The sequence below is a fragment of the Nicotiana attenuata genome, unplaced genomic scaffold, assembly GCF_001879085.1.
Source record: "Nicotiana attenuata strain UT unplaced genomic scaffold, NIATTr2, whole genome shotgun sequence".
Taxonomy (NCBI): Eukaryota; Viridiplantae; Streptophyta; class Magnoliopsida; order Solanales; family Solanaceae; genus Nicotiana; species Nicotiana attenuata.
The window spans coordinates 310881-337601 of record NW_017670681.1 but is presented as its reverse complement, the minus strand read 5'-3'; the positions used below and the strand labels follow the sequence as shown (position 1 = coordinate 337601).

At 37.0% G+C, this 26721-nt stretch overlaps 3 protein-coding genes across 3 annotated transcripts; 2 read left to right on the top strand and 1 right to left on the bottom strand.

The window, feature by feature from the left end:
* Positions 1-2873: 2873 nt before the first annotated feature.
* On the bottom strand, positions 2874-9685 carry LOC109242238 (DEAD-box ATP-dependent RNA helicase 11-like). The gene is made up of 7 exons (XM_019409092.1): positions 9458-9685; positions 7740-8639; positions 7555-7638; positions 6319-6561; positions 5847-6014; positions 5157-5270; positions 2874-3937 (listed from the first exon to the last, which is right to left on the bottom strand). Exons 2-7 carry the CDS (start codon positions 8442-8444, stop codon positions 3458-3460), a joined length of 1794 nt encoding a protein of 597 aa, XP_019264637.1. The 5' UTR covers positions 8445-8639; positions 9458-9685; the 3' UTR covers positions 2874-3457.
* Positions 9686-14724: 5039 nt separating this feature from the next.
* On the top strand, positions 14725-15105 carry LOC109242232 (uncharacterized mitochondrial protein AtMg00240-like). The gene has a single exon (XM_019409086.1). It carries the CDS (start codon positions 14725-14727, stop codon positions 15103-15105), a length of 381 nt encoding a protein of 126 aa, XP_019264631.1.
* An 8600-nt stretch (positions 15106-23705) lies between these two features.
* Positions 23706-24092, top strand: LOC109242231 (uncharacterized mitochondrial protein AtMg00810-like). Its single transcript, XM_019409085.1, has one exon. The coding sequence runs from the start codon at positions 23706-23708 to the stop codon at positions 24090-24092; it is 387 nt and encodes a 128-aa protein (XP_019264630.1).
* The last annotated feature ends 2629 nt before the right edge of the window (positions 24093-26721 follow it).

Here is a 26721-nt window from a genome sequence, read left to right as displayed (position 1 = left end):
CCCCCCCCCTTTTTCTACCTTTCATCATATGTTAGTTATAATTAAACTAAAAATACTAATACTCTAATAATTACTTGAAAGTTAGTAATTATATTACATTACTATTATTCATTATAAACACCTTTTTCCCGTACTTTTTACATAAATTAAGCTACATTACCGTAATTATAACATGACAATTATTCCATACTAATCCATAGCTATATTTTTTACATAAGCGTGTCAATACTCTCTCCGTTTCAATTTATGTGAACCTATTTGACTTGGCACGGAGTTTTTTTTTTTAAAAAAACTTTTGAACTTGTGGTGTAAAATGAAACACATATATTTTTTGTGGCTATAAATCATTGTATAAAGTTAAATTGTTTCTAAAAATAGAAAGAGGTCATTCTTTTTGGTACGGATTAAAAAGGAAATAGGTTCACATAAATTAAAATGGAGGGAATATAAACTTTACTCTCAAATCATAATCAAGTTGAATATTATTCCATATTTTTAAATAAAGATCACTACACTTGAATTTAACTATTTGATAAATCTGTACATAAATTTGAAAAACTTATTTACCATAATAATTTTTTTTTTTTTTTGGTTAAAACCATAATAAATTTAACATGTGAAAAAATAGTGGAGTAGTTTGGAAACTCTATAAAGCAGGGTAGATGAGAAATACAATTTTTTAATTAAAAAATGTGAAAAAAGATAAATAATGTTATCGTAATCTTCTTGGCATGACATAAAAAGAATATCACTCGAATTAATTTTTTTCAACCCTTCACGTTAGTGAATTACATGTATGTGAAGACAACTCGAAAAATGATAAGCAACTAAAATTATTTTTATTTTATTGCTTGATGTGTGACAATTTATAAAAAGAAAAAATAATCAATTAATACTACTACTGTTATTACTAAGTCTAGAAACGAGTTTAGGCAAACCACAATTGTCCACACCAAACAACTACTTGCCATTTTGTCTGATTTCGAAATGTCAAATAATTCCATCTGCACACATCACATACCACAAAATTACCATAATAATAATAAGAAGAAGAAAAATAATAATAATTTCAATCACTATTTATTGTGAGGTACAAATTGGATAAGTCAATTTTTAGAAGATTTTCACTCTTTGTACTTGATGTTGTTATTATTTCTTTGGTTTCTGTTTGATGGTACTGATATATTGTCCCTTCTCTTCTCATTTTTTCCGTCTTCTTGAGCCAAGGGTCTTTCGGAAACATTTTCACTCTTTGTGCTTGATGATGCTATTATTTCTTGGTTTCTGTTTGATGGTACTGATATATTGTCCCTTCTCTTCACGTTTTTTCCGTCTTCTTGAGCCGAGGGTCTTTCGGAAGCATTTTCACTCTTTGTGCTTGATGAAGTTATTATTTCTTTGGTTTTTGTTTGGCGGTGCTAATATATTGTCCCTTCTCTTCTCGTTTTTTCCGTCTTCTTGAGCCGAGGGTCTTTCGGAAACAGCCTCTCTACCCCATCGGGATAGGGGTAAGGTCTGTGTACACATTACCCTCCGCAAACCCCACTTATAAAATTTTACTGGGCCGTAGTTGTTATTTCACTGTTTGCGCGCGCAAAAAAAATAAAAAAAAAATAAAAAAAAAAATCGTCCCAACATACAAAGGAAGTTGTAAATAAACCAAACAAGTGCATCTCTCAAACTCCTCTCACCTAATGAAAAGGGTTTTAGAGAAGACAAATTATAAAACAAAACAAAAAAACTTTCATAAGATGGCAAGTGTTTCAACTAATCCAATAGCTAGTGGAATTTATCTATAACCTTATTTACTAAAATGATGTCATTTATAGGAATATTTTCCTTTATGTCCTTTATTTCATACTTCTCAATCTAATTAGAGAACAGTGAAGATGAAAGAATAAAGAAAAACATTTTTCCTTTTCTCATTTTCTTTTAAATGAACTTTTTCTCTTTGAATCAATATTTTGTGGAGTTACAAAAAAAATTACTTTGTTTTGCAAATACAATGAAGTTAATTCACAAATATTGCTTTTTCCATTTATTTTTCTGGTTCTTAGGTTGCTAGTACTATCTTTCTAGCAGTTGTTGTTACTGTTCTATTGTCTCTTTTCATCGTCTTGAGCCGAGGGTCTATCGGAAACAGCCTCTCTACCCTCCGGGTTGGTATAAGATCTGTGTACACACTACTCTTCCTAGACCACACTTGTTGGATTATACTGGGTTGTTGTTGTAATAATGGAGTTAATTCACAAATATTGCTTTTTCCATTTATCTTTTTGATTCTTAGGTTGTTGGTACTATCTTTCTGGTCGTTGTTGTTGTTACTGTTCTATTGTCTCTTTTCATCGTCTTGAGCCGGGAGTCTACCGGAAACAACCTCTCTATCTTCAAGGTAGGGATAAGGTCTGCGTTCTCCCCAAACCACACTTGTAGGATATACTGGTTGTTGTTGTTGTAGTAATGGAGTTAATTCACAAACTAAAATTTCAGATTTCCTTGGCAACTAAACCACTAATTAGAAAGGGTTCAATCAGTAACAACAGGTAAAGGACCAACAACTTCCAAACACAAGTTTGTTAAGTCATCAAACAGATAAAGACACAGATGACTCTACAAGCTCAAACCCCACACCAACAAACCATTACCATCTGCCTAGTTTTGATGGACAAAATTATCCGGTACGTATACCGGTGAGAGGTAACATCCAGTGGCATAGTCGAGGTGCACACAAGACACCAGTGAGAGGTAACATCCAGTGGCATAGTCGAGGTGCGCACAAGATACCCCGACACCAATGTTAACAAAAAAGAAATCTTCCTAAAAGAAGCTTGTAAAATAATCCATTAGATAAAGACACAGACAACTCTACTAACTCAAACCACAACCAACAAAACCATTACCAATCATGAAAGAGAAATGAAAGTATTAAACAGCAAAAACTTTTCCAAGAACTTACTCTAAGGTCTATACAATAGTAAATCTGGTACTGACTTTAGGATATTACAATATTGTTTAAAGTTGAACATAACTTCAGTTCCAAACTTTGACTGAAAGGGCTCTGCAGAAGATATCTACAACCAACAAAATTGGGTTGATTAAAGAATACTCCAAAGAGAAGCATAAACCAAATTTCTGGCAGAAACATAAACTCCCCCTACCATGACCTACTTTTTTTCAACCATCCATCAGCTACAGAATGTTAAAGCAAAGTGAAAAACAAAAGGGAGAAGTTAAATGAGGCAAAAAATTCCTAATCGGTTAGTAATTATTCGCCACCGCCTGCCAAGATTTACACATCCACTAGAGCCGTTACACCACAGAAGTGAAAACTCGAGTACAGGAAGAGAAGTAACAAAGTGAGCTGTGAGCAAAACAAGAGTAAGCTCTAAAGTGAGTAGTTTGCTAGTGTAAACTTAGAACTAAATCTGAATTTGCTAACGGGGCAAAATGAGTCCGGTTAGTCCCATGCACTAGTCACACCTGCTGCTCCATGTGATGAATACCCGCCAGATGCATAGCCACTGCTCATATTGGCACCACCATAATAGTCTGCAGCACCTCGATTGTAAGAAGAATCTCTTCGAAAATCACGACCACCAAAACGACCTCCACCACGACGATTTTTGCCTCCATAGTTAGATCGAGCAGCAAAGCGAGAGAGCCAGGCAGGTACTTCTTGGTTTGCTTCTGTCATCAAGTCAGATAGTGATCTCGCCAATGAAGAATTGTTCTCATTGAAGAAGGCAGTAGCTAAACCCGATTTTCCTGCTCGACCTGTTCTTCCAATACGGTGCACATAGTCATCAATGTCATTTGGCAGGTCAAAGTTGACAACATGTGCAACGTGGGGGATATCGAGACCACGTGCTGCCACATCTGTTGCAACCATAATTGGTGTGTGACCAGTTTTGAAGGATCTCAAGGCATATTCTCTTTCCTGCCAAAGAAGCACACCGACGGGTCAAGGATTTAAAAAAGAGGAAAAAAATTCTCCGACATAAGCTACAACAAGGAATAAGGTAAAAAAGTGCCAAGATGAGAGAACCATGAGAACTAAAACACTGTGATTACAACAAGGATAGCTAATTTAACCAGTCGAATTTTGCATTCTGAAACTCGTCTATGATCTATCTAATCAGGAATCTACTAAAGCAGAAAGATTATGGACAATTCAACACTCAATGTCACAACGCCAAGGACAAATTTTACCTTCCACAGGGAACCTATAGAATGCCATCTCATACAGCATAGCCATATCTAAGCTTAAACTTAATTGGACAAGCTTTCTTAGTATAATAGCACATAAGAAACACGGCGGTGCTTATCTAACCAGAAGCGTTCTTCTTATCACTTTTAAACTTTAAGTTTTTTTTGTAGTTAAACACGAGCAGATGTACCAATCCAAAGCAACATCCTATAGAACTTGAGAAGCACTACTTCCAATCTTATTTTATTTCTACGAAGGAAGCAACTTCTTCATCAACTTCTTTCATTTATGGACAAATGAGATTACTGAAGAAATTAAGAGGAAGAAAAAAGAAAATTCAAAATCCCTATTTTTTTTTTAAATTTTTGTTTTTTTGGATATTGGATTTAGAAGCCGAGGGTCTTTCGGAAACAACCTCTCTATCTCTATGAGGTAGGGGTAAGGTCTACGTACACACTACCCTCCCCAGACCCCATTTATGGGATCAAACTGGGTTTTTGTTGTTGTTGTTGTTGTTAGTTTTAGAACTGGAGCATATGCACAATCCAGCTATCATAACGCAGCCGATGTAAATGAAGTTATTTAGAAGCAGGAGAAGCAACCAAACATAGTAAAGTACAAGAAGATTGAGATTCCATATTAATAAGCTATATTGAAGCATGTAATCCTTGTTGACCTTAGAAAATTAAATAAATCCTCCAGTTCAAATGCTAATTCATGGTTCCACATGGCATGCCTATTAACAAAAGTTCCTCGATTTCTAATTGAAACTGAGAAGAGAACAATTATACAAGACAACCAAAATGGATTACGAGAATTTAATAAGAGCAGGAAGAGAGGCAAGAAATCATCAAGAAAAAACACTCAGAGAGAATAAAACAGACTACATTATAGCTTATGTGTCATGAAATCCGTCAACAAGAAGTGCACTAGGAATAAGCAAGCGTACCTGCTGAGTTCTATCGCCATGAATAGCAGTAGCGGGGAAACCATTCATACAAAGCCAATGCTCCAGTGAATCGGCTCCCTTCTTAGTCTCCACAAATACAAGGGTAAGAGCTTGCTGAAAATTTGAGAGAAGCAATGAGCAATAAATAAGTTGAGAAGTTTGAAATTGGATGATTACTAAGAAGAAAATATAAAGTGAAAAATATGGGTACAGCAACCGTTTCTATAAAATCGTATGGATGTATTTGTTTCACTCTCCAAAAGTTGAACATTTTGATTGACATCACAGGCTACACCAGAAACACAGCAACTGATGCAAATCGACAATTTAGGAAGACTATCAACCTTGGTTGCCTCTTCCTTTAATACCTAAATTTTTCTACCTCCAGCTGCTGATATTTAGAGATTCTAAGAATTTTCAGGATACGGAGCCAACCAATATCATATAAGTTCCAAAACCTGGAATTCTTTCATCCTGATAAATTTCGCAAAGAATTATGCTGATTTCACCTGGACACTAGCAAGGCCTTGCAAGCTGCCATTGCTCTTGAAATCCATGACCAAGAATTGAACACGGAAACATACTCCCCCCCCCCCCCCCCAGTTATAGATGTGAGCAATATATTTATGATACACCTACCTCGTAACCTTGGATAATTAAGTAAAACTGAAATAAATAGATGAAAGCTACCTTGCCATGAACACCATTTTCCCTCTGTGCATGAAGAAGATCCATCAAGTGACTTCTCTTGTCAGTCTCTTGAACATATTCAACTCTTTGGACGATCAAATCTGTGCTAGAGCCGACCCTTCCCACAGCCAAAAAGATATAACTGGATAGAAAATCCGAGGCTAGTCTCTGCATTCAGATAAAGTTTAAGTGTATTAATTTTGCGACAATCATTACCAAGGAACTCTCCCTATGCTCTCATAGAGTAACACATAGGCATAAAGGTAGAGAAAAAGAGAAGCTCCATTCAACTGTAGAACAGCAAGCAGCTCAAGAAAATTGTTACAACTTCCGATGGTAGCCACAAATTGTGATAACCAGTTTGCAGTCTGACGCAGCAAAGTCCACAGGATAAGGGAGCTTTAAAGTAAATTGATATCAAAGAAACAAAAATAGTGGATCAGAAAAGAGTCTGTCCATGTAGAAAAATGACCTGAATCTCTTTTGGGAAAGTGGCACTGAACAGCATGGTCTGTCGCACACCTGGCGGAGGCATGTCCATCTGTTGCACTATTTTCCTTATTTGAGGTTCAAAACCCATATCAAGCATTCGATCTGCCTCGTCTAGAGCCAAATACCTTATCATCTGCAACGAGACTCTTGCTCTCTCAAGTAAATCAACTAACCGCCCAGGGGTTGCCACAAGAATATGCACACCTCTCTCTAATTCTCGAAGCTATTAACAGTGTCAGAGCACGAAATCAACTATTAGAAACTTATCAGCTTTCAATGATTTAAGATATCTCTTATTGTCAGTGAGGACAAATTTTAAGACTCGATAGCAATGCAGTCGACCTATGTACCAAAGCAGAAAACACGTACAAATCAATCTCTCAAGCTTCAAGGTTATCATATAATAAGAGTGCAAAAGAGTGCCTCCAAAGCGTAGAAAAGGAAAGCTCTCTATATTTCCACCATGAAATGAGGATCTAGCATCAGACTCTATTTCACAAATTACTCAAAAGTCTCATTAAATGCACGTATGAAACTTTGCAACAATTAATCAATGCATATTCAAAATCTCTACAAAGTTTTCAATTATTGCCACCATTGCATTAGCAATATAAACTAGACAGGTACAAACAACCTCTTCATGTGCGTCAAAGTTCAGTGAAATGAATGCCAATTTCACATGTATAATTTCTTTTTGAGACTCGGAAAGTCTCTCAAGGTCTGCATTGTTTAAGAAAAATGTACTCACTAAAGAAAGAAGGTTATAAAAAGTGAAAGTGTAGGCAAGTTCCAGTTTGAACTTGACCAACAACCTACCTCAGAACATGAATCCCTCTGGTAGCACAAGGAATGCAAATATTAAAACCTCAGAAAAATCATATTCGTAGTGGTTTTGTCCAATATTTATGCATGCCAGGGACAATAACTTTGCAAGAGATTGTACCACAGGAATATACACTCCAGAAAGTGCAGCATCAACAGTAAACTGAAAGCTCTAGTAAGCGACAAAGTAAATGCAGCAACCTAAACACAGATATCATATCACAGTATACTTGTGCAATTCTAATTAATCACTCAAATAATACAACAGAAACTAGCGTTGCATATGGAAGAAAACCCGGCAACTAATAATACAAATCCAAAAAGAACCAATAAGTTCCAGCAAATATAAGAAATTAAAACTGAAGTACCAAGCAAAGAAGTGAAAATATAGGACCTGTTGGTTTATAGGAGCACCACCATAGGCAACAACCACCCTGACGCCAGTTTGATATGAAAATTTTTTAGCTTCATCATGAATCTGCAGATTTTGCAAAACAAACCATATATCAATGTACGGAGAGCAACTTCGTTTTTCCCTCTCTTCTTCGACTAAATAGACCAAAAACCAGAAAAACTTACTTGGCATGAGAGCTCCCTCGTTGGGGAGAGAATAAGAGCTAGAGGAAATGCCACACGTGGACGTGGAGGTCTAGGAAAGTGGCCCCTCATGATTCCACTTATAATGGGAAAGCAGAAAGCAGCAGTTTTTCCAGAACCAGTTTGAGCACAAGCCATCAAATCCCTCCCCGCAAGTGAAATAGGTATAGCATGTCGTTGCACAGGGGTCGGCTTAACATACTTGCACCTCCTAATATTTTCGTTGACAGCTTCACCTAAATCAATATCTGCGAAAGTATTCACAGGAGGGGGCACATTATCCCCGCTAGTTTCCACTGGAATATCCTCATATGCATCGAAATTGATCCCAGAGCTCTCTTGTTCACTAAAGGGTTCACTATCTTCCTCCGTAAAGGGGTTAACCTCACGCTCCCTCCCACGATCCCAACCACCACGTCCCCCATTCCAACCACCACCACGTCCTCCTCCACCAACATAACCAGATCGGTTTTCAGTCCTTTGACCACTCCAACGACTCCCAACCACATTTGGGACACCATAACCACTGTGGTCATTACCTAATGCAGCAGCACCAGCATACGAAGCCTGTGCAGGAGGTTCTATCGACGGTCTGTTTCTTAGATGTGGTGGAACATATGCTGACTTGGATGCAGCACCAGCCGGATTCTCGGCTGCAGAAACAGAATCAGCCCACGACATTGCCATAATCAGTCACCCAAAAATCACACAATATTTATCTTTCGTCAAGTTGCCAAACGAAAAACAAAAACGATATCCAAAACAAAAATTCAGCTAATATTACAAAATCCAAGCTATTTATCCTTCCTAGCACCAATATTCAAGTTAAAACCCAGCTACTTTCGTCATCATCAAATCAAATTCTCCAAATCCCACGTCAGCCTGCAAATTCCACAACCCAAAAAATCAGTTAGACACATCCAAAAATCCACTTAAATAAGCACGTATTCTGGAAATCCAAACATGATCTATCAAATAAACACCATGTTGCACAGCATGCAACAATCAACATCGTATCAAGAATATGCCATCCAACCCAAATGAAAAACAAAGAAAATGCAACAAAAAATCTTCCTCCCAAATACCCAAACAGGAAAAAAAGGAAAACTAAAAAAATCATAGCTAAATCATTCTTCCTACCTAAGCCTTGGCTAAGTTATGCGGTATCTGTGCTGGTGAGAGGTAGTAGGTCTTGGTGGAATAGCGAGATGCACTAACTAAGCTAAGACACCACCATTATCAAAAATTAACAAATTATAGCCAAATGATCACATCCCAACATAAGATTGAGATAAAAATACAACAAAAACCAACCCCATTTCAAGACTGACTTAAATGACCATACATACATGATAAGAACAACACTCATTTCAACATTTCAGTAAAAGAAACACCAAAAAGAAAAGAAAAAAAAGCACCCATTTCAATATTGAGTTAACTACACAGATATAAATGTAAAAGCACCAATAAATCATAATCAAAGAGGCAAATTAATAAAACCCCACTTGACAAAATTGAGATAAAAACATAAAAAAATAAAAAACAAATAACCATTTCAACAATCAGTTAAAACCACAAAATTTTCAACACAAACCCATATCAGGAATTGAGAATAAAACACAATAAACAAACAAAAAAGCCCTAAACACACAATAAAATGTTAAAACACACACAGAAAAGAGGGACAAGAATTGACTTACAATGAATGAAGAAAGAGAGAAGAAACAGCTAAGTTTGAGAAGCAAAAAAGTAGTGTTTCGATCGGAAGGCAGAAATGCAAAAATATCTTGGTTGTGGGTTTTTTTTTTTAACCTTTTTTTTATATATACATTTTTTTCCTTCTATCTTCTTTGTTGGAGTAAGGCCAATAAGGGAGAAATGAGACTTCTCCGTACGTTATGTATACACAAGTTCGTGATTGCGGCTAGGCTAAATTTTGGCCTACTTTTCTTCTTTTTCTTTCAACTACTATTAGTCCAAATATTTTCATATTTTAGAATAATTGTTTCAAATTTTTTAGGACGATTATTGGTGCAAAATACACTTAAACATTTTTTTTGTGTGTTTGGAATCCGGGATGGGGCCTGTTTGACTAAGAAATATAGATCTTGTTCAAATAATTAAATTTATATGAAGAATGGTTAATCTTAGCTAACAATAATATCCTTAGATAGGGTTGTAGAAAAGCACTAAATGTCGTGCGGGTCTGGTCGGACCATGGCAATAATATGTAATAAATATTCTAGAAATCAAGAGCAATAATATAGCATTCAATAATAATGCATAGCAATAAATGACATTTAAGTAAATAGGAGATTCACCCAATAAATGATGGAATAGGTGGATATTCCTCCTCACAAGAATGGACAAGAATCTTATTGAAAAGGTGGTGTTTGTATCTTAGCAAGAGAGAGACGAATCTTTAGTCAAAGCATGTTCTTTACAAATGAATATCACATGCCCTCGTCCTTGTCTCTTTTTCTATTTATATGGGACATGCCTCTAAGAAACCCTAATAGTACAAGTGCAGAGAATATTCTCTTTAATATCCTATCTTGAAAACTAGTCGTTATAGCTCTGTCAAACGTACTCGACCTCGACCTCGTCCTTTGTTGAAACCTCGACTACGGGCCTTGTTGACTACGGCTCTTGTTGACTCTTCGACCACAGACTTTGCTGCTTCTCGAGTCACCTCGACAAAACGACGACTTAGGAACTCTTCCCTTAGTATTAACTTGGCGTAATATTTTAAAGACATATTTTGACCCATACAGGTCCAAGTTCTCATTGTCAAATATGATTATATTTCTAATTTTCGGCCTTTAATTAAGGGTGGAAGTGTACCATGACCTTTGGTGGTTAGTAACATATATGATATAATACGTGAGTTGCGAAAACAATTTCTCTACAAAGACATCAAAGATAACACGTAACATAGATAAAAATAAACAATCCCTCCCCCCCTTACTTTCTATTAGTATCAGAGCAAGGCTCACATTTTTTCTTTTGCTTAACAGCTTGTGAGAAAATCATGGCAAATCAAGTTATTATAGGAGTACTTTTCCAAGAAGGAACTTCGCAAGTGAGGCCACCATACTTTAATGGACAACATTTCTCTCACTGTAAAGTGCGTATGAAAATATACGCAAAGGCTTATGATGTTAAAGTCTAGAAAGTCATCAAAAAGGGTAACTATCCTCTACCGGCTGCCGCTCAACCACTTGCTGGTCCTGAAGATATAGATTCATATACAAATGACTAAATGGCAGTTGTACAAGTCAACAACAAGGCAAGAAATTTTCTCTACAATGCGATAAGTGGTGAAGAGTATGAGAAAATCTCCAGTTGTGATACATCCAAAGAGATGTGGGATAAACTATATTACATACGAAGGAACCAGCAAAGTAAAGGAAACACATATCAACATGTTTGTTCATGACTATGAACACTTTCAGATGAAAGAAGGAGAATCTATTGAAGAGATGTTTGCCAGATTCAGCAAAATCATTAGTGATCTAAAAGCTTTTGGCAAACCATACTCAAGTGTGATCAAGTTAGGAAGATTCTTAGAAGTCTACCCACTACTTGGTAGACCAAAGTGGTCACACTTGAATCACAGGATCTGAATAAGTTATCATACGATGAACTTCGAGGAGAACTCATAGCTTTCGAGAAAACACATCTCAAGAAAACAATCAAGAAGAAAAGAAGAAAACAGTTGCATTCAAGGCCACAACTAAAATGGCAGAAAATGATATCGATGGTGATCCTGAAGCTCTTCAAGAAGAAATTTCCATGGTATCAAGAAACATGGATGGTTTAATGAGAAGATTCAGGAATGCGAGAAGATGAAGGATGCCACCTAGGCGATCCAGACAATATAATGAACGACAAAAATGATGGAAAATGATATGAGAGCGGAAGATTTGGACATGTTCAAGTTGAGTGTCCAAATCTAAAAAGAGAAATATCCAGAGACTTCAACAAGAACAAATCATTTGGAAGCTGGAGTGATGAAGATATAGTTCAGAACATGAAGAAATAGCAAATCATTGCTTCATGACAATTCTGGAAAACGACATGAACAAACTTTCAGGATGCTGGACAGATGAGGACACCTCAGGCGATGAATGCAAATGTAACAATGAGAACTATTTCATGGCACGAGGTGAAACGAGCGAGGTAAGATCTTATAACTGTGAAAGATGTAATGAATTGTAGGATATTCTTGATCTTACTTTGAAAGAGTCTCAAAAAATGATGAATGAACTAAAGAGACTCAACAAAGAAGTAAAAGACTGGAAACTCAAGTATAAAGTATGTGAAATCGAAAAAGAAGTAATTCAAGAAGAGTTTGAGGAATTGCAAATGCAACTCAATGGCATGCGCAAATCCACCAGTCACAGTTTTGTCAGGTCAACCCAGGCGACTTACAAGTCAACTGGAGAAGGACCAGCCAGAAAAAAGTCCACTAGTACTAACACTAATGAAAGATCCAAAAATAGATCAGGAGTTACGTGTCATTACTGTAACAAAAGTGGACATAGATATTCCTCTTGTAGATTTTGCAAATTAAATTTTTCAGGATGAATTTGGAAACCCAAAAATAATTCTGAGTCAAGTAATACTAACCAACCAGGACCCAAGCAAGCTTGGGTACCTAAAAGAAAGTAATCACTATGTCTTGCAGGAACACCACAGGACGAGTCACAAAGGAAAATGGTACTTAGATAGTACGTGTTCGAGTCACATGACAGGTGATAAAAACCTGTTTAAGGAAATTACAAAAATAGATGGAGGAAGTGTTAAGTTTGGCGATGATTCAAAAGGAAAAATAGTCGGTACCGAGACAGTCCCTTTCAATAACAATTGTGATATCACTGAGGTTTATCTTGTTGATGGACTTAACTACAACCTTCTGAGTATAATTCAATTATGCGACTCGGGGTATGAGGTAAAATTCAAGAAAATAGGTTGTGCTATTGAAGATGAGACAGGCAAAATAATTCTTCCAGGTATAAGGTATGGAAATATTTATATTCTTGATGGATTTGAAAATATAGATGGTCATATTTGTTTAACATCCATATCTGATGATCCTTGGTTATGGCATAAGAAACTTGGTCATGCAAGCATGCATTTGATAGAAAAACTTTCTAAGCATGCGTTAGTTATTGGCTTACCCAAACTAAATTTTTCTAGAAATCATATATGTGATGCTTGTCAAATTGGAAAATAAACCAAAAACTCTTTTAAAAATAAGGATATTGTATCTACCTCTAAACCTTTGCAATTACTTCATATGGATTTATTCGGGACTACTAGAACTGCTAGTAAAGGAGGAAAACAATATGCTTTTGTTATTGTTGATGATTACTCACGTTTTACTTGGGTGATTTTCCTATCTCATAAAGATGAAGCGTTGAAAATTTTTGAGATTTTCTGTAAGAAGGTTGAAAGAGAAAAAGGGTATCTGATTACAACAATCCAAAGTGATCATGGAGGAGAATTTGAAAGCAGAGCATTTGAAGACTTCTGTAATGATCAAGAATATACTCACAACTTCTCTGCACCAAGATCACCTCAACAAAATGGAGTCGTTGAAAGGAAAAATAGAACCTTGCAAGGTATGGCAAGAACTATGATACTAGAACATTCACTGCCAAATCACTTCTGGGCAGAAGGGGTAAGTACAACATGTCATATTCTCGACCGATGTCTCATAAGGCCTATTTTGAAGAAAACACCTTATGAACTGTGGAAAGTTAAACGTCCTAATATTAGTTACTTTCATCCGTCTGGAAGTAAGTGTTTCATTCACAACAATGGTAAGGACAATTTTAGAAAATTCGATCCAAGAAGTGATGAAGGTATTTTTCTGGGTTATTCATTGAACAGTAGATCGAGAAAGGAACTATTGCAGGTGATGAAGATCAAGCTCAAGAAATTCAGGAGACAAGCAAATCTCAAGGGTCGACTAATGGATCTGATGTTGTGATAGAGTCAACTAATAAAACCAGCAACAATCCACAAGAACCTTCAAAGGAGTCAACTACTCATATAGTTCGTCCAAATGAATGGAGAAGTGAACCTGAATATCCTCAAAAGTTCATCAGGAGATCTGAACGAGGGAATGAAAACCAGGGGAGCTCTCAAGAAGAAAGCAAACATAGCACTAATATCTCAGATTGAGCCAAAGAAAATAGAGGAAGCTCTGAAAGACTCAAGCTGGGTGCAAGCAATGCAGGAAGAACTAGATCAATTCGACAAAAATCAAGTATGAAAACTGATACCCAAACCTGAAAGTATTCCTGTAATTTGAACGAAGTGGGTCTTCAGAAATAAACTGAATGAGGATGGAAAAGTTGTAAGAAACAAAGCTAGGTTAGTTTCTCAAGGGTATTCAAAATAAGAAGGAGTCGACTATGACGAAACCTTTGCCCCAGTAGCTCGACTGGAATCTATACGAATTCTTCTGGCATACGCATCCTTTAAGAGATTCAGGTTATTCCAGATGGATGTTAAAAGCACCTTTCTAAATGGTTTCATTGAAGAGGACGTGTACATGAAACAACCTCCTGGGTTTGTAGATTCAAAGTTTACCTATCATGTATATAAGCTAACCAAAACGCTGTACGGACTGAAACAAGCTCCACGGGCATGGTACGAAAGACTCGGTTCATTTCTTGTTGATCATAGATTTACAAGAGGTAAAGTAGACACTACTCTATTTATTAAAATATCATCAGAAAGTAACCTCATTATTCAAATTTATGTTGATGATATTATCTTTATTGGTGCTAATCCTCTTATGTGCAAGGAATTTTTAAATCTTATGCAAAGTGATTTCGAAATGAGTATGATGGGAGAACTAACTTTCTTCCTTGGACTTCAAATCCAACAATCTGAAGAAGGAACGTTCATATGTCATACCAAATATACAAAGGAGTTGATCCAAAAATTCGGTATGAGCAATGCCAAAGCTATTGGCACACTAATGAGTTCTTCAACAAGTCTCGACAAGGACGAACAAGGAAGTTCTGTTGATGAAACTAAGTATCGTGGAATGATTAGCTCACTTCTTTATTTAACTGCTAGTCGACCGGATATTATATTTAGTGTCTGTAAATGTGCCAGGTTTCAGTCAGCTCCTAAGGAATCTCATCTAACTACACTAAAAAGAATTATTCGATATCTTATTGGAATTGTCTCTCATGGATTATGGTATCCTCGTTCTAACATGTTTGAATTAGAAGGCTTTTCAGATGCTGATATTGCGGGCGATAAGGAAGACAGAAAAAGCACAAGTGGAACATGTCAATTACTTGGCAAATCATTGATATCTTGAAATAGTAAAAAATAAGGATCAGTTGCATTATCCACGACTGAGGCTGAATACATTGCTATTGGACAATGTTGTACACAATTACTATGGATGTCTCATCAACTGGGTGACTATGATTTATTCTTTAAGCCTATACCAATTTTCTGCGATAATTCTAGTTCTATATGTCTCTCTAAAAATCCCGTGCATCATTCTAGGGCAAAGCATATAGACATCAAGCATCATTTTATTAGAGATCATGTTCTTAAAGGAAACATAGAACTATCTTTTGTTGGAACTACTGATCAATTAGCGGATATTTTTACCAAACCATTACTAGAAGAAAGATTTTGCTCTCTAAGAGAATTACTTGGCATTATTTGCATTAATCGTTAATATTAGGACCTGTGTGCTATTGATTTTGTTTTGTATGCCTAATGTTTTATTTCTTTTCTTAATCATTAATTGCGTCTCCGATTTCCCTCTCTTCTCACATAGGTTGCAGCGTTCAAAGAAGGAAAACCAATCATCACATCTGATTCATTGACACCCTTTCTTTTTCTGTACTCAACGGTCCGAAACCCTCCTTTTAATGCTGAAACTTCTTTTCAATCTCCATCGTCTCCATCGCCTAGAAACCCTTCTCAAAAGCTCTCTCCAACCAAAAACTCTTTAATGGCCAAACACCCCAAAAATCCCTCTGCCTCCACCAGGGAAAGCACTCGCTCCAAAGCAAAAACCCCTTCTCAGCCCCCAGAACAAGTAGACCTAGGGTCTGATCATTCTAAAGGTTTTGCCTTTTTCTCAGGCTGATTTGTTGGATCATTCGCATACCTTAGGAGAAAAAGCTCTGGGAAAACGTCCTATGGAAGAACCCACTATTTCCCTCACTCTAAAGAAGTCAAAAATAGATCTTTCTAGTTCCTTAGAGTCAGACCTAAATTTCTGGGATTCCCCAAATAAGGACTTCTTCATCGCACTGAAAGACAAGCATATTGCTCATGTGAGGGTAGTTGACCTTGATGACATGGAAACCCTAAATTGTAAGGTAAAAAATTATTTCGTTTATCAAGGGTGGTCAAAGTTCTTTTATGTTCCTCCGCCTAAGGTCTTTGAACCCCTAGTAAGAATGTTCTATGCCAATCTTCGCTCTAGTAAGTCTGATAAGTTGGAGTCCTTAGTGTTAGGAAAGCGTATTGTCCTTGATTGTGCCATGTTTGATTCAATCTTTCAGTGTAAGTGTTCTGGTTTTCCCATGCTCTTCAAAAATTCCTCACCCGATGTTTTTGAAATTTCTTTTGATCAAGCTAAAAGGTGTATTGCTAAGTATCCATTTGAGTCTCTCCCAAACCAATTAGGCCCTAGTGATGTTAGTTTCGAAACTCGTATTCTGGACCACATTATTGCAACCACTCTGCTCCCTCATACTGGCTCTTTTCCACCTCTCTCAAAGAGACACCTTTCTGGTCTATTGCCTTATGACAAAACTCAAAATCAAACTGTCCTCCTGGGTCATCAATATTATGATCGAAAGTGCTGATGATCCCACTAGTCTACCCTATGGCATGGCCGTCACTCACATTCTGGAAGCTCATAATATTTCCATCTCTGAATATCCCTTCATCTATGTTTCAAAATCTTACAATTCCAATTGCGAGTATGGGGTATATGTGTGTAAAGGGCTCATGGATTAAGAAACAAGAAGGAGAAGTCAAGCTTGCTCAAACCGATTCTAAACTCAAACCTTCTGCTTCCCATCCTAGCCACAGTGATCCCGACCTTCCTGAAAAGCTTAGTGCCATTGACAATCAGCTATCTACAATCAAAGATCTTCTCACTGCCACTCGGTGCACTGTTGATAACATTCATGCTATCTCCAAAGAAACATGGTCTGATGTTTCCAAGATAAGAGTTGCAGTTCTTAGAGTAAGGGAAAATGTTGTCAAGGCATTCAAGGAGGTTCATGACAGGCTTGATGGAATGAGTGTTTCAGCCAATGCCAGCTTTGATCGACTGAAGGAGGCGATTTGCAATACTCTTACCTATTTTTTGCATCGTTAATATGGAAGTTTAAGACAATATTTTTGTTGTGCTTTTTTGGACTGGATAATCAGTCGGTGGATGATTCTTTTTCTTTTGTTTTACTATAACTTTGTAAGCGTATCATGCTATAAATCCTATTTTAGTATGAAGTCTGTTTTATTATTCCCTATTTGCTGATGTCAAAAGGGGGAGAAAGGATATATGTATTTGTGTAGGTACATACAAGGATAAGTCGACTGAAGGGAAAGTGCATGTCGCAGCTCACGGCACCTCTTGAGGGGGAGTCATAGATATCCTGCAAAAGAAGTCGACTATAAGAGCTGCTGCCAAAGAAAGTCAACTGCTCTCATTGAGGGAGAGTGGGAAGTCAATTGATGTTTATGCATATATATATTTTTGTCATCATCAAAAGGGGGGAGATTGTTAGATCTGATTTTAATGATGAAAATAATATATTTGTTCTTTGTATAAGAGCTTATGGAAAGCATTCAAGAATGAAGGAATCAATCAGAGAGGATTAAGGAAAGCTTCCTAGATTGATGGAATCAACGCTAGTGTTCAATACTGACGGAATAAATTAAGGCTAGACTGAAGGAATCAATCAATCAAGAATATCGAAGATCTTGCAATATAATCAATCATGTATGCTAAATCTGGAAGGACCAAGATTCAAGGAAGGATATCCGGCGCTATCAATTCACGTATAAGGGAATCATTAAAGCCATCTCGCCAAGACAAAGCCATTGCTGAATAACCTTATTCTTGGAAAGAATTTATCTCTTTCTAAGGATCAAATCTCTTGGGTTGGCAAATCTCTTCAGAAATCAAACCTCTCTCAAAGTATTTAATCCCGTCTTTGTACATTAGCAAAATATAATTTGATCAAACCAAATACCCTCTCTTTGTAATCCTAGTCCAGTACCATTGGGTTGCAAGGGAGTTCTCTTTCAGTGAATAAGTTTCTCGAGTACACAGTAAATGGTGTGATCTACACTGATCGCTCAGTTCTTACATCACTTGTTTCTTTTTTATACAATGCCTCACCAGTGTAGTTCTCTCTTTCTTCTCTAACTTGTTACACATCAGATCTAGTAGAGCTACAATGTTTGTTTGCGGTAGAACAAAGAGAGGGTATTTGGTTTGATCAAAGTATATTTTGCTAATGTACAAAGACGAGATTAAATACTTTGAGAGAGGCTTGATTTTTGAAGAGATTTGCCAACCCAAGAGATTTGATCCTTAGAAAGAGATAGATTCTTTTCAAGAATAAGGCTATTCAGCAACGACTTTGTCTTGGCTAGATGGCTTTAGTGACTTCTCTTATACGTGACTTAATAGCATCGGATATCCTTCCTTGAATCTTGGTCCATCCAGATTTAGCGTACTTGATTGATTATCTTGCAAGATCTTCGATAGTCTTGATTGATTCATTCATTCAGTCTAGCCTTAATTTATTCCGTCAGTATTGAACACTATCGTTGATTCCTTCAATCTTGGAAGCTTTCCTTGATCCTCTCTGGTTGATTCCTTCATTCTTGAATGCTTTCCATAAGCTCCTATACAAAGAACATATATATTATTTTTATCATTAAAATCAGATCTAACAATAGAGACAAATTGTAAACTCGTCCCTTCGATGTACACTAATCTTGATTTCTTCCATCTTTGTCTTTACTTATGTTGAAGAAGAAACAAGCAAATGTGATTGCACGAAAAATAAGACAAGAAAAATGAATGAAAAAATGGAAAAAATTCAAGAGAGGCAAAGATACTAGGTGATTTATTTTCATCTGTATAAGCCTTAGTAAATATAGTTATCCAGCATATGTGTTGATGAGAGGTAAACGATACCTCATGAAATTAGTCGATGTGCGCATAAGCTTGCTCGGACACCATGATTATCGAAGAAGAAACTGAAAATAATTGTGTGAATGATTATGTCAAGATTGAGCATAGTGAAATTTAGGGGCATAAGAAATAAAAGTGTTAAGTGGGAGACTAGCGTCAATTTCTAAAGCATACGGGTGTGGGAAAGTAGTGCGGAATCTATAATCGAAATTCCTCCATTTATTCACTTTGCTCCAAAAAGATTTGAATAGTTCCAGTATCATTCTAGAGATATGTCAATATTAGCAATAATGGGGATCAATGACTGAAATTGACTAATTTTTACAGTATGGAGTGTGAATCATTACACAAAAATGAGTAGTATGGGACTTATTATGTTTATTCCAAGACAAAGATATGTCTTGTAACGAAAAAATCTTTCGTTACGGAGTATTCTTTTTGTGCTAAAAGTTTATTGACCTTTTTCTTTTGTGTAATTTACTACTTAATATTAGTATTTGTACAGAGCTCGAGTAAATTGGGATTCGCAAAATTTTACATTAGGATAAAATGCTCTTTAACAAAAATAATTCAAACCTAAGGTTCAAACTCGAAACTTTTAATTAAAGATAAAGAAGCATTTTATTATTTCAGAATTATCCTTGTTGATAAAGTTTGTCGATTTGTTCTTGTAAGGAATGAAGATTGTTTCAATGTTAAAATTCATTGGCTTTTGACAAGAGGCTGAGAGTTCGAGCAAAAATAATAGATAATTATTGTTAGCCTTTTGGGATTAGTCAATATTGAGACTGATTATATACTTTGTGCACACGTGTATTTATCTTTTTCTTTACTAGTTAGTTAGCTTATCAGATAGCTAGGTTTGTTAGTTTGTTAATATAGTTATTAGTTAGTGGACAGCTGTTGCCAGCTGTCATTTATGTGAGTCACATGTATAAGTAGGGGTGACAAAATGGTTAAAAGAAAATAGTTAACTCGGGTGATTAAGTGTTCTTTGCGCATGCATATCGATTAGGATCATGGCAATTGAAGAAGCACATCAGATTCTCCTAATCTGCTACTCGATTCAACCAACCCGCTTTACATGCATCCATCCGAAATGCAGGTTCCCATGTTGTACTAGTGCCTTTTGATGGATCAGGGTATAGGTCATGGAAGCGAGGAGTATTTAGGGCTCTTTCTGTGAAGAACAAATTAGGCTTCATATATGGGAAGTGTGGGAAACTAGACTCAAAGGATCCCACTTTTGATCAATGGGAACAATGTGATAATGTAGTGACCTCGTGGATTTTGAATTCTCTCTCGAAGGATCTCGCAGACAGTCTGCAGTATGCAAATGATGCCAAGGAACTTTAGCAGGGGTTGGAGGACAGATATAATCAAACCAATGGGGCAAAACTATATCGATTGCAGAAAGAAATCAGTGATTTGAGTCAAGGTACACTCGATATTACAGGGTACTACACTAAGATGAAGAAGTTATGGAAAGAACTGAACACCTTAAATGCACACGCTAAATGCAAGTGCTAGTGTACATGTGGTGCCAAGGCAAATATGCAGAAAGCTGAGCAGGACAGGAGGTTAATTCAATTTCTAATGGGATTAAATGAGGTGTACATTGTTGTGGGGGTAAACATCCTAATGATGAATCATTTGCCTTCCTTGGCACAAGCATTTGCCATTCTCATCTAGGAGGAGAAACAAAGAGAGATGAAGCCAAGTAATCAATTGATGATTGGCTCCACTGCCTTGAGTGTGAACATGACATGAAATAATAACTTCAAAACCAGTTATGGTCAACAAGGAAATGGACCTGGAGGGAATTCCTACACAAACTACAACCAGTCGAGTGGCATTGGGAGCAATAGTTTCAGGGGAAATTACACCACAAACAGACCTCGATCAGTTTGTGATTACTGCAAGAGTCCAGGGCACACCAAGGATAGGTGCTACAAGCTTCATGGTTATCCACAAGACTCCAAGTTCAATAAAGGAAAACGAGTAGTTGCAAATGTGTTTGGAGATTATAGTGATAAGGATATTGGTATAGGAGATAGGGAAAGGCTACAGACTCAAGAAGAGGGGCGAATGATCCAGAACCTGACCAAAGAACAATACAATCAACTCATCAGCATCCTAGAAAATTTTTAGACTGGAAGTGCATAAGACAATTCTGGTATGAAGGCAGGAGCAGTAAACTTTGCAGGTATTTTAGCTTGTTCTACTTCTCTTGACTCTAGCAATCGTTCATATGAATTTTTTAAGCTAAATGCTGACTCTTGGATACTTGATTCCGGGGCCACAAATCATATGACATATAACAAATTCATTTTAACCAATATTAAGACCCTAGTTTACCCTTTTCTAGTCACACTGCCTAATGGCCTATACTATCACATTTCAGCTCTCTGCAAGACTGTTGCAGCTTCCACTCAAACTTCTACTCAAATTCCATCTAGTATGTCTGATAAGAATAATGTGCACCCTCATTTGCATCTTGTTCCCCCCTGTTGCATCTAGTTTACCTATTTCATCTCATGCTTGTAATAAGAGTGGTGTTGATCCTCATAAACACTCCACTGTTAATACTTCATCCTTAAGTAGTGAAAAAAATATTTATGTATCAAATGCATCTAAATCTGTTTCCACTTCCACATCTACATCTAATAAAAACATAGTTGAGCTTTTGTGGCACAATAGATTAGGACATGTGCCCTTTGCAAAAATGAAGGGAATCCATGAGATACCAGCTAAATTAACACCTACACAAGGTCTTTTGCCCCATATGCCCAATGGCTAGACAAAGCAGACTGTCCTTTCCAGAAAGAACCGCCCTCACAACCAAAGTTTTTGAAATATTACATGTTGATTTATGGGGAACATATCACATTGCAGCTCATGACATACAAATATTTTTATCACTTTTGTAGATGATTACAGTATATGTACATGGATACATTTATTGAGTTGTAAGAGCAATGCCTTACAAACCATAAAAATCCTTCTTTGCTATGGTGAAAAATCAGTTTAGCACTTCTGTCAATACTATAAGAACAAATAATGGGACTGAGTTCACCAATCTAGAGACTACTTTTTTCTTTCAATCTTGGGGAGTTGTACACCAAAGAACCTGTCCATATACACCCCAACAAAATGGGATGGTGGAGAGAAATCATAAGTATCTACTGGAAACAGTAAGGGCATTGTCGTATCAATCAAAACTACCCTTACAGTATCGGGGAGAGTGCATTCTTACCTCCACTTATATAGTAAAAAGATTACCTTCTTCTTCCCTCAAAGGCAAATGTCCTCTTGAGCTGCTCTATAAGAAAAAGCCTTGCTACTGACATCTTAAAAGTTTTGGTTGCTTGTGTTTCCCTACCACACTTAAGACCCACAAGGACAAGTTTGAGGCTAGAACTTTGCCTCGTGTGTTTATGGGGTATCCATTTGGGATAAAGGGTTATAAAGTGTTAAATCCAGTCACAAAAAGGACCCATGTTTCAAGAGATGTAGTGTTCCATGAAGATGTCTTTCCTTTTACTTTGCTTTCCAATTCAAATAAGGTTTTCTCTTCATTTCCTCAAGTCAATACAAACTTGGCATCTGATTTCTTTCCTCCCAGAGAAGTAGTTTCAAACTCACCAGACCAATATCATAATACAGTATCACTTGAGCCTTCACATAGGCATTTATCACCACAGTCGAGCTCCAACAAAACACAGATCACAGAATCCAACCATAATCAACACTTGTCACCTAATAATAATTACCAAGAACTTTCACTTCACATTGATGCTCAAACAGTACATGTCATCAAGAGCACCAATTAGGCCCCACACAAATTAGTCCTTCTAGAACACAAAAAGTTCCTACATACCTAAAGGATTATAACTACTCTCTCCTAAAGATGCATGCTCTGCAACATCAACCTTCACTACTGACTAACTTCTCCAATGCCAGTAAGAGTAATTCTTCTATCTCTTTTGCAACTTATGTACCTAATGCATAGTATATCTCTCTTAATGTGTTAAATTCTAATAGTCAGCAATTGGTAAGAAATATTTCACATGAATGTGAGCCTGGTTCATATAAGGAGGCAGCTGTAAGTCCTGTATGGCAGTTAGCCATGAATCAAGAATTTGAGGCACCGAATGCTAATAATACATGTAGCTTGGTACCACTCCCAGCTGGTAAGAGTGCAATAGGGTGCAAGCGGGCACATAAAATAAAATATAGGGCTGATGGTAGTGTTGGGAGGTTCAAAGCTAGACTAGCGGTGAAGGGATATACTCAACAAGCAGGGATAGATTATACAGAGATATTTCACCTGTTGTGAAGATGACAACTGTGAGGGCACTGATTGGAACTGCAATAAAGAAGGGATGGCAGATATTTCAGTTAGATGTAAACAATGCCTTCCTTCATGGAGACCTACATGAGGAAGTTTACACCTCCTGGTGGTATACAAGCCAGGCTTAGTATGCAAGTTGAATAAGTCTCTATATGGACTCAAGCAAGAAAGTAGGCAGTGGTATGAGAAATTGACTGCAACATTATGTTCTAAAGGATACACACACTCACTGTTGGATTACTCATTGTTTCACAAAAGGAATGGATCCTTACTAGTCATTGTAACAGGGACTCATCAGGAAGAGATTGACTCCTTGAAGAATTTCTTGCATGAAACTTTTAAAATAAAAAATTTGGGAAGGTTACACTATTTCTTAGGAATGGAGGTTCTTTACAAGGAATATGGAGTGCTAATATCCCAAATAAAGTTCACTATGGATCTGCTGAAAGAGTTTGAGTGTACTGAGTATACCAACCTGTCATCACCCCTTGATCCTTCTACAAAGCAAAAAGCATATGGGAGTCCACTATTCCCTGACCCTTCTAACTACAGAAAGTTGGTAGGGAAGTTGAACTTCTTAAAAAATACAAGGCTTGATATATCCTATAGTGTCCAACATCTTAGCCAGTACATGCAGTCACCTAGGGACGCTCATTTGAAAGTTGCATACTATGTTTTGAGATATTTGAAAGGCGATCCAAGTCTGGGCATAGTTCTTTCCAATAGCAAGGACTATGGAATTAGGGCCTTTTGTGACTCAGATTGAGTAGCATGCCCTGAGTCTAGAAAGTCGATCAGTGGCTACATTGTGTTACTAGGAAACAGTTCCATCAGTTAGAAATCAAAGAAACAATCCACTATTTCCTATCTTCAGCTGAAGCATAGTATAGAGCAGCTAGACGAGTTGTGGGTGAGCTAGTCTGGTTAGCTAGACTCCTTGAAGAATTGATTGTTCCCCTGGGTCTGCCTATTCCAGTATTTTGCGATAGCCAAGCTGCCTGCAAATAGCCAAAAATCAGTATTCAATGAACGTACAAAACATATAGAAGTTGACTGCTACTTTGTTAGAAACAAGCTGCACTGAATCATGTATCTACCAATGAGCAGCTCATAGACATCTTCACAAAATCACTTACTAGAATCAAATACTCAGACCTACTTAGCAAGTTGGCAGTGAATTCCCCCCTTCCAACTTGGGGGGGGGGGGGGAGGGGTATTGAGACTGATTATAAACTTTGACACACGTGTATTTATCTTTTTCTTTACTAGTTAGTTAGCTTAATCACATAGCTAGGTTTGCTAGTTTGTTAATATGGTTATTAGTTAGTGGACAGCTGTTGCTAGCTGCCATGTGTGTGAGTCACGTGTATAAGTAAGGTGTTTGGACATTTTGTATAGTTGGAATATTCAATTCATTTTTCCCATAATGTTTCACAGAGCTCTCGAAGCTTATTCTCTTATTTTCCTCTTTCTTAGCTAGGTTTCTCTTCTTCTGCCATTGGAGCTCATACGAGCTCGATTTCATTTCATTCACCTGAGAATTTGTTAGTCAGGGATTAGTTATTTAAGGATCAGTTGATGCGCTGGGATGAAAGAAAATTTCTCAACGTTCTTCAGGACGAACATTAACAACACATAAAGATATCGACTCTTACTATTGATCGGATGGAGATCCTTACTATCTCGTAGATATATATCATATATGTAGCATCCTTTATTAAAGAAAAATTTAAAAGTGAATTTTTGGAGAGATAAATTCACCACATAACCCTCTCGTTAAGGTACAAAGAAATTGCAAGGTGAATATCACAAAATGTAAAAAAAAGTTGCACCTCAAATTATGAACTCTTAAAAATAGAAAAGTGATTTATTTTAGGGAAAAGGTCCAAAATTGCTCCTCTACTATTGTTTATTGTTTACTTCTGCCACCCGTTATACTTTTCGTCCAATCTAGCCCCTATCGTTAATCAAGTTTTAAAAATCACCCCTAACCCTAACATTTTGACATTGTGGCAGCTGACCCCCTCAGTTTAATCCATGTCAGCTGCCATGTCATCGACCCCACCAAATTTTAAGGGTCCCACAAAAAAGTTTCAAACAAACCCCACCCATCTCCTTAAACTATTCCCATCCCTTCGTCGCACCATCATCGTCGGGAATACAAATTCCAAAATCACCACCTCCACATCTGAAAAGGCATCACACATCGGGTTTATGACATTTGGAGGGACAACTTATTCCTTTTGGGAACTGGGTTTGCAATTGAAGAGTCGCCACCTAATGATTAGGGTGCATTAGGACACCAAAAGAGTTTGATTTGAATAACCAGAGATAGGGTAAGGGCTTGAAATTATTCTAAGAGGAAGGTGTTAGGCACCCCTCAGAATCCACTAGTGTGGTTTTCGGCCAGACAATTATTGTGAATTGAGGTGCAATTAGCATATAGGCAGATAAGGCTCAAATAAGAGGGGATTTCAACACATAAAGGTTTGAAAGTATGCAAAGTTTGAAAGGACCATTAGAAAGGCTAATTTTTAATAAAAAGTTAAAATGCTAAAGAAAAGAAATAAAGAATAAGGGGAGGGGGGGGTCCTAGGTTTATTAATAATATGGATCACCCCACACAATGTCCGGTAATCACTCCTCAATGAGGGGCTACACGTGACATTATCGCGTGGTCATCATATCCATATCTACCCATCCCACCCCGTTAAGGTATTCAAAGCGCGGATTGGTATCGATTATCTATTGCATGCTATTACCCGTCCCACTCCTATCAGTCGCGGAAGCACTTAGGACTACTAATCCTAAAGGGAGGGATATTAGGCTTATTTGGGGTTTCAAAGGTAAAATTTTAAGGCGACAGACAAAAACACATACTGCATACTTTGGGAGACATATAAACATATAAGGCTCAAGTATACCTCCTTGAACAGGAAAAGCACATAATAGCATGTCTTGCACGTACTGCTTAGGTCTGGTTAGAATTAAATATGAGGGAGTTTAAAAGTTGAGGCAGACTGGTTTATTACATAATTCAGATAAGAAGCCCGAATCAGGACTGCCTACTGGTTGTAATAATTAACAGAAGCGATTCAATTTTCAATTATTACTCTAAGGCTTGCCTAAGTGCTCAGACGGGATCCTATAGACATGCTATCTACTGAATTTTGAAGGTGATAAGGCAGTAAAGCTCAAATGAATTGTTTGAAATCATAAAAATGCATGCTTGTTAACATTGTAAAGCGAGGGACTTATTATCAAAAGAGATGCAGAATTAAACAAATTAATTACAGGTTCTGCAGGTGATAGTATATATTATTACTGATTTTACGTCTAGCATTGGATGAAGCGAATCAGATTCACTTAGAAACTCCTATAGACATGTTTTCTAC

Excerpts from the sequence above, each read along its gene's own strand:
- LOC109242238 (XM_019409092.1), bottom strand. The coding sequence starts at position 8,444 with ATGGCAATGTCGTGGGCTGATTCTGTTTCTGCAGCCGAGAATCCGGCT. Across the intron at positions 7,639-7,739 it reads CGAGGGAGCTCTCATGCCAA|ATTCATGATGAAGCTAAAAA; the intron begins GTAAGTTTTTCT and ends CAAAATCTGCAG. Across the intron at positions 3,938-5,156 it reads ATGGCGATAGAACTCAGCAG|GAAAGAGAATATGCCTTGAG; the intron begins GTACGCTTGCTT and ends CTTCTTTGGCAG.
- LOC109242232 (XM_019409086.1), top strand. The coding sequence starts at position 14,725 with ATGAGCAATGCCAAAGCTATTGGCACACTAATGAGTTCTTCAACAAGT.
- LOC109242231 (XM_019409085.1), top strand. The coding sequence starts at position 23,706 with ATGGAGGTTCTTTACAAGGAATATGGAGTGCTAATATCCCAAATAAAG.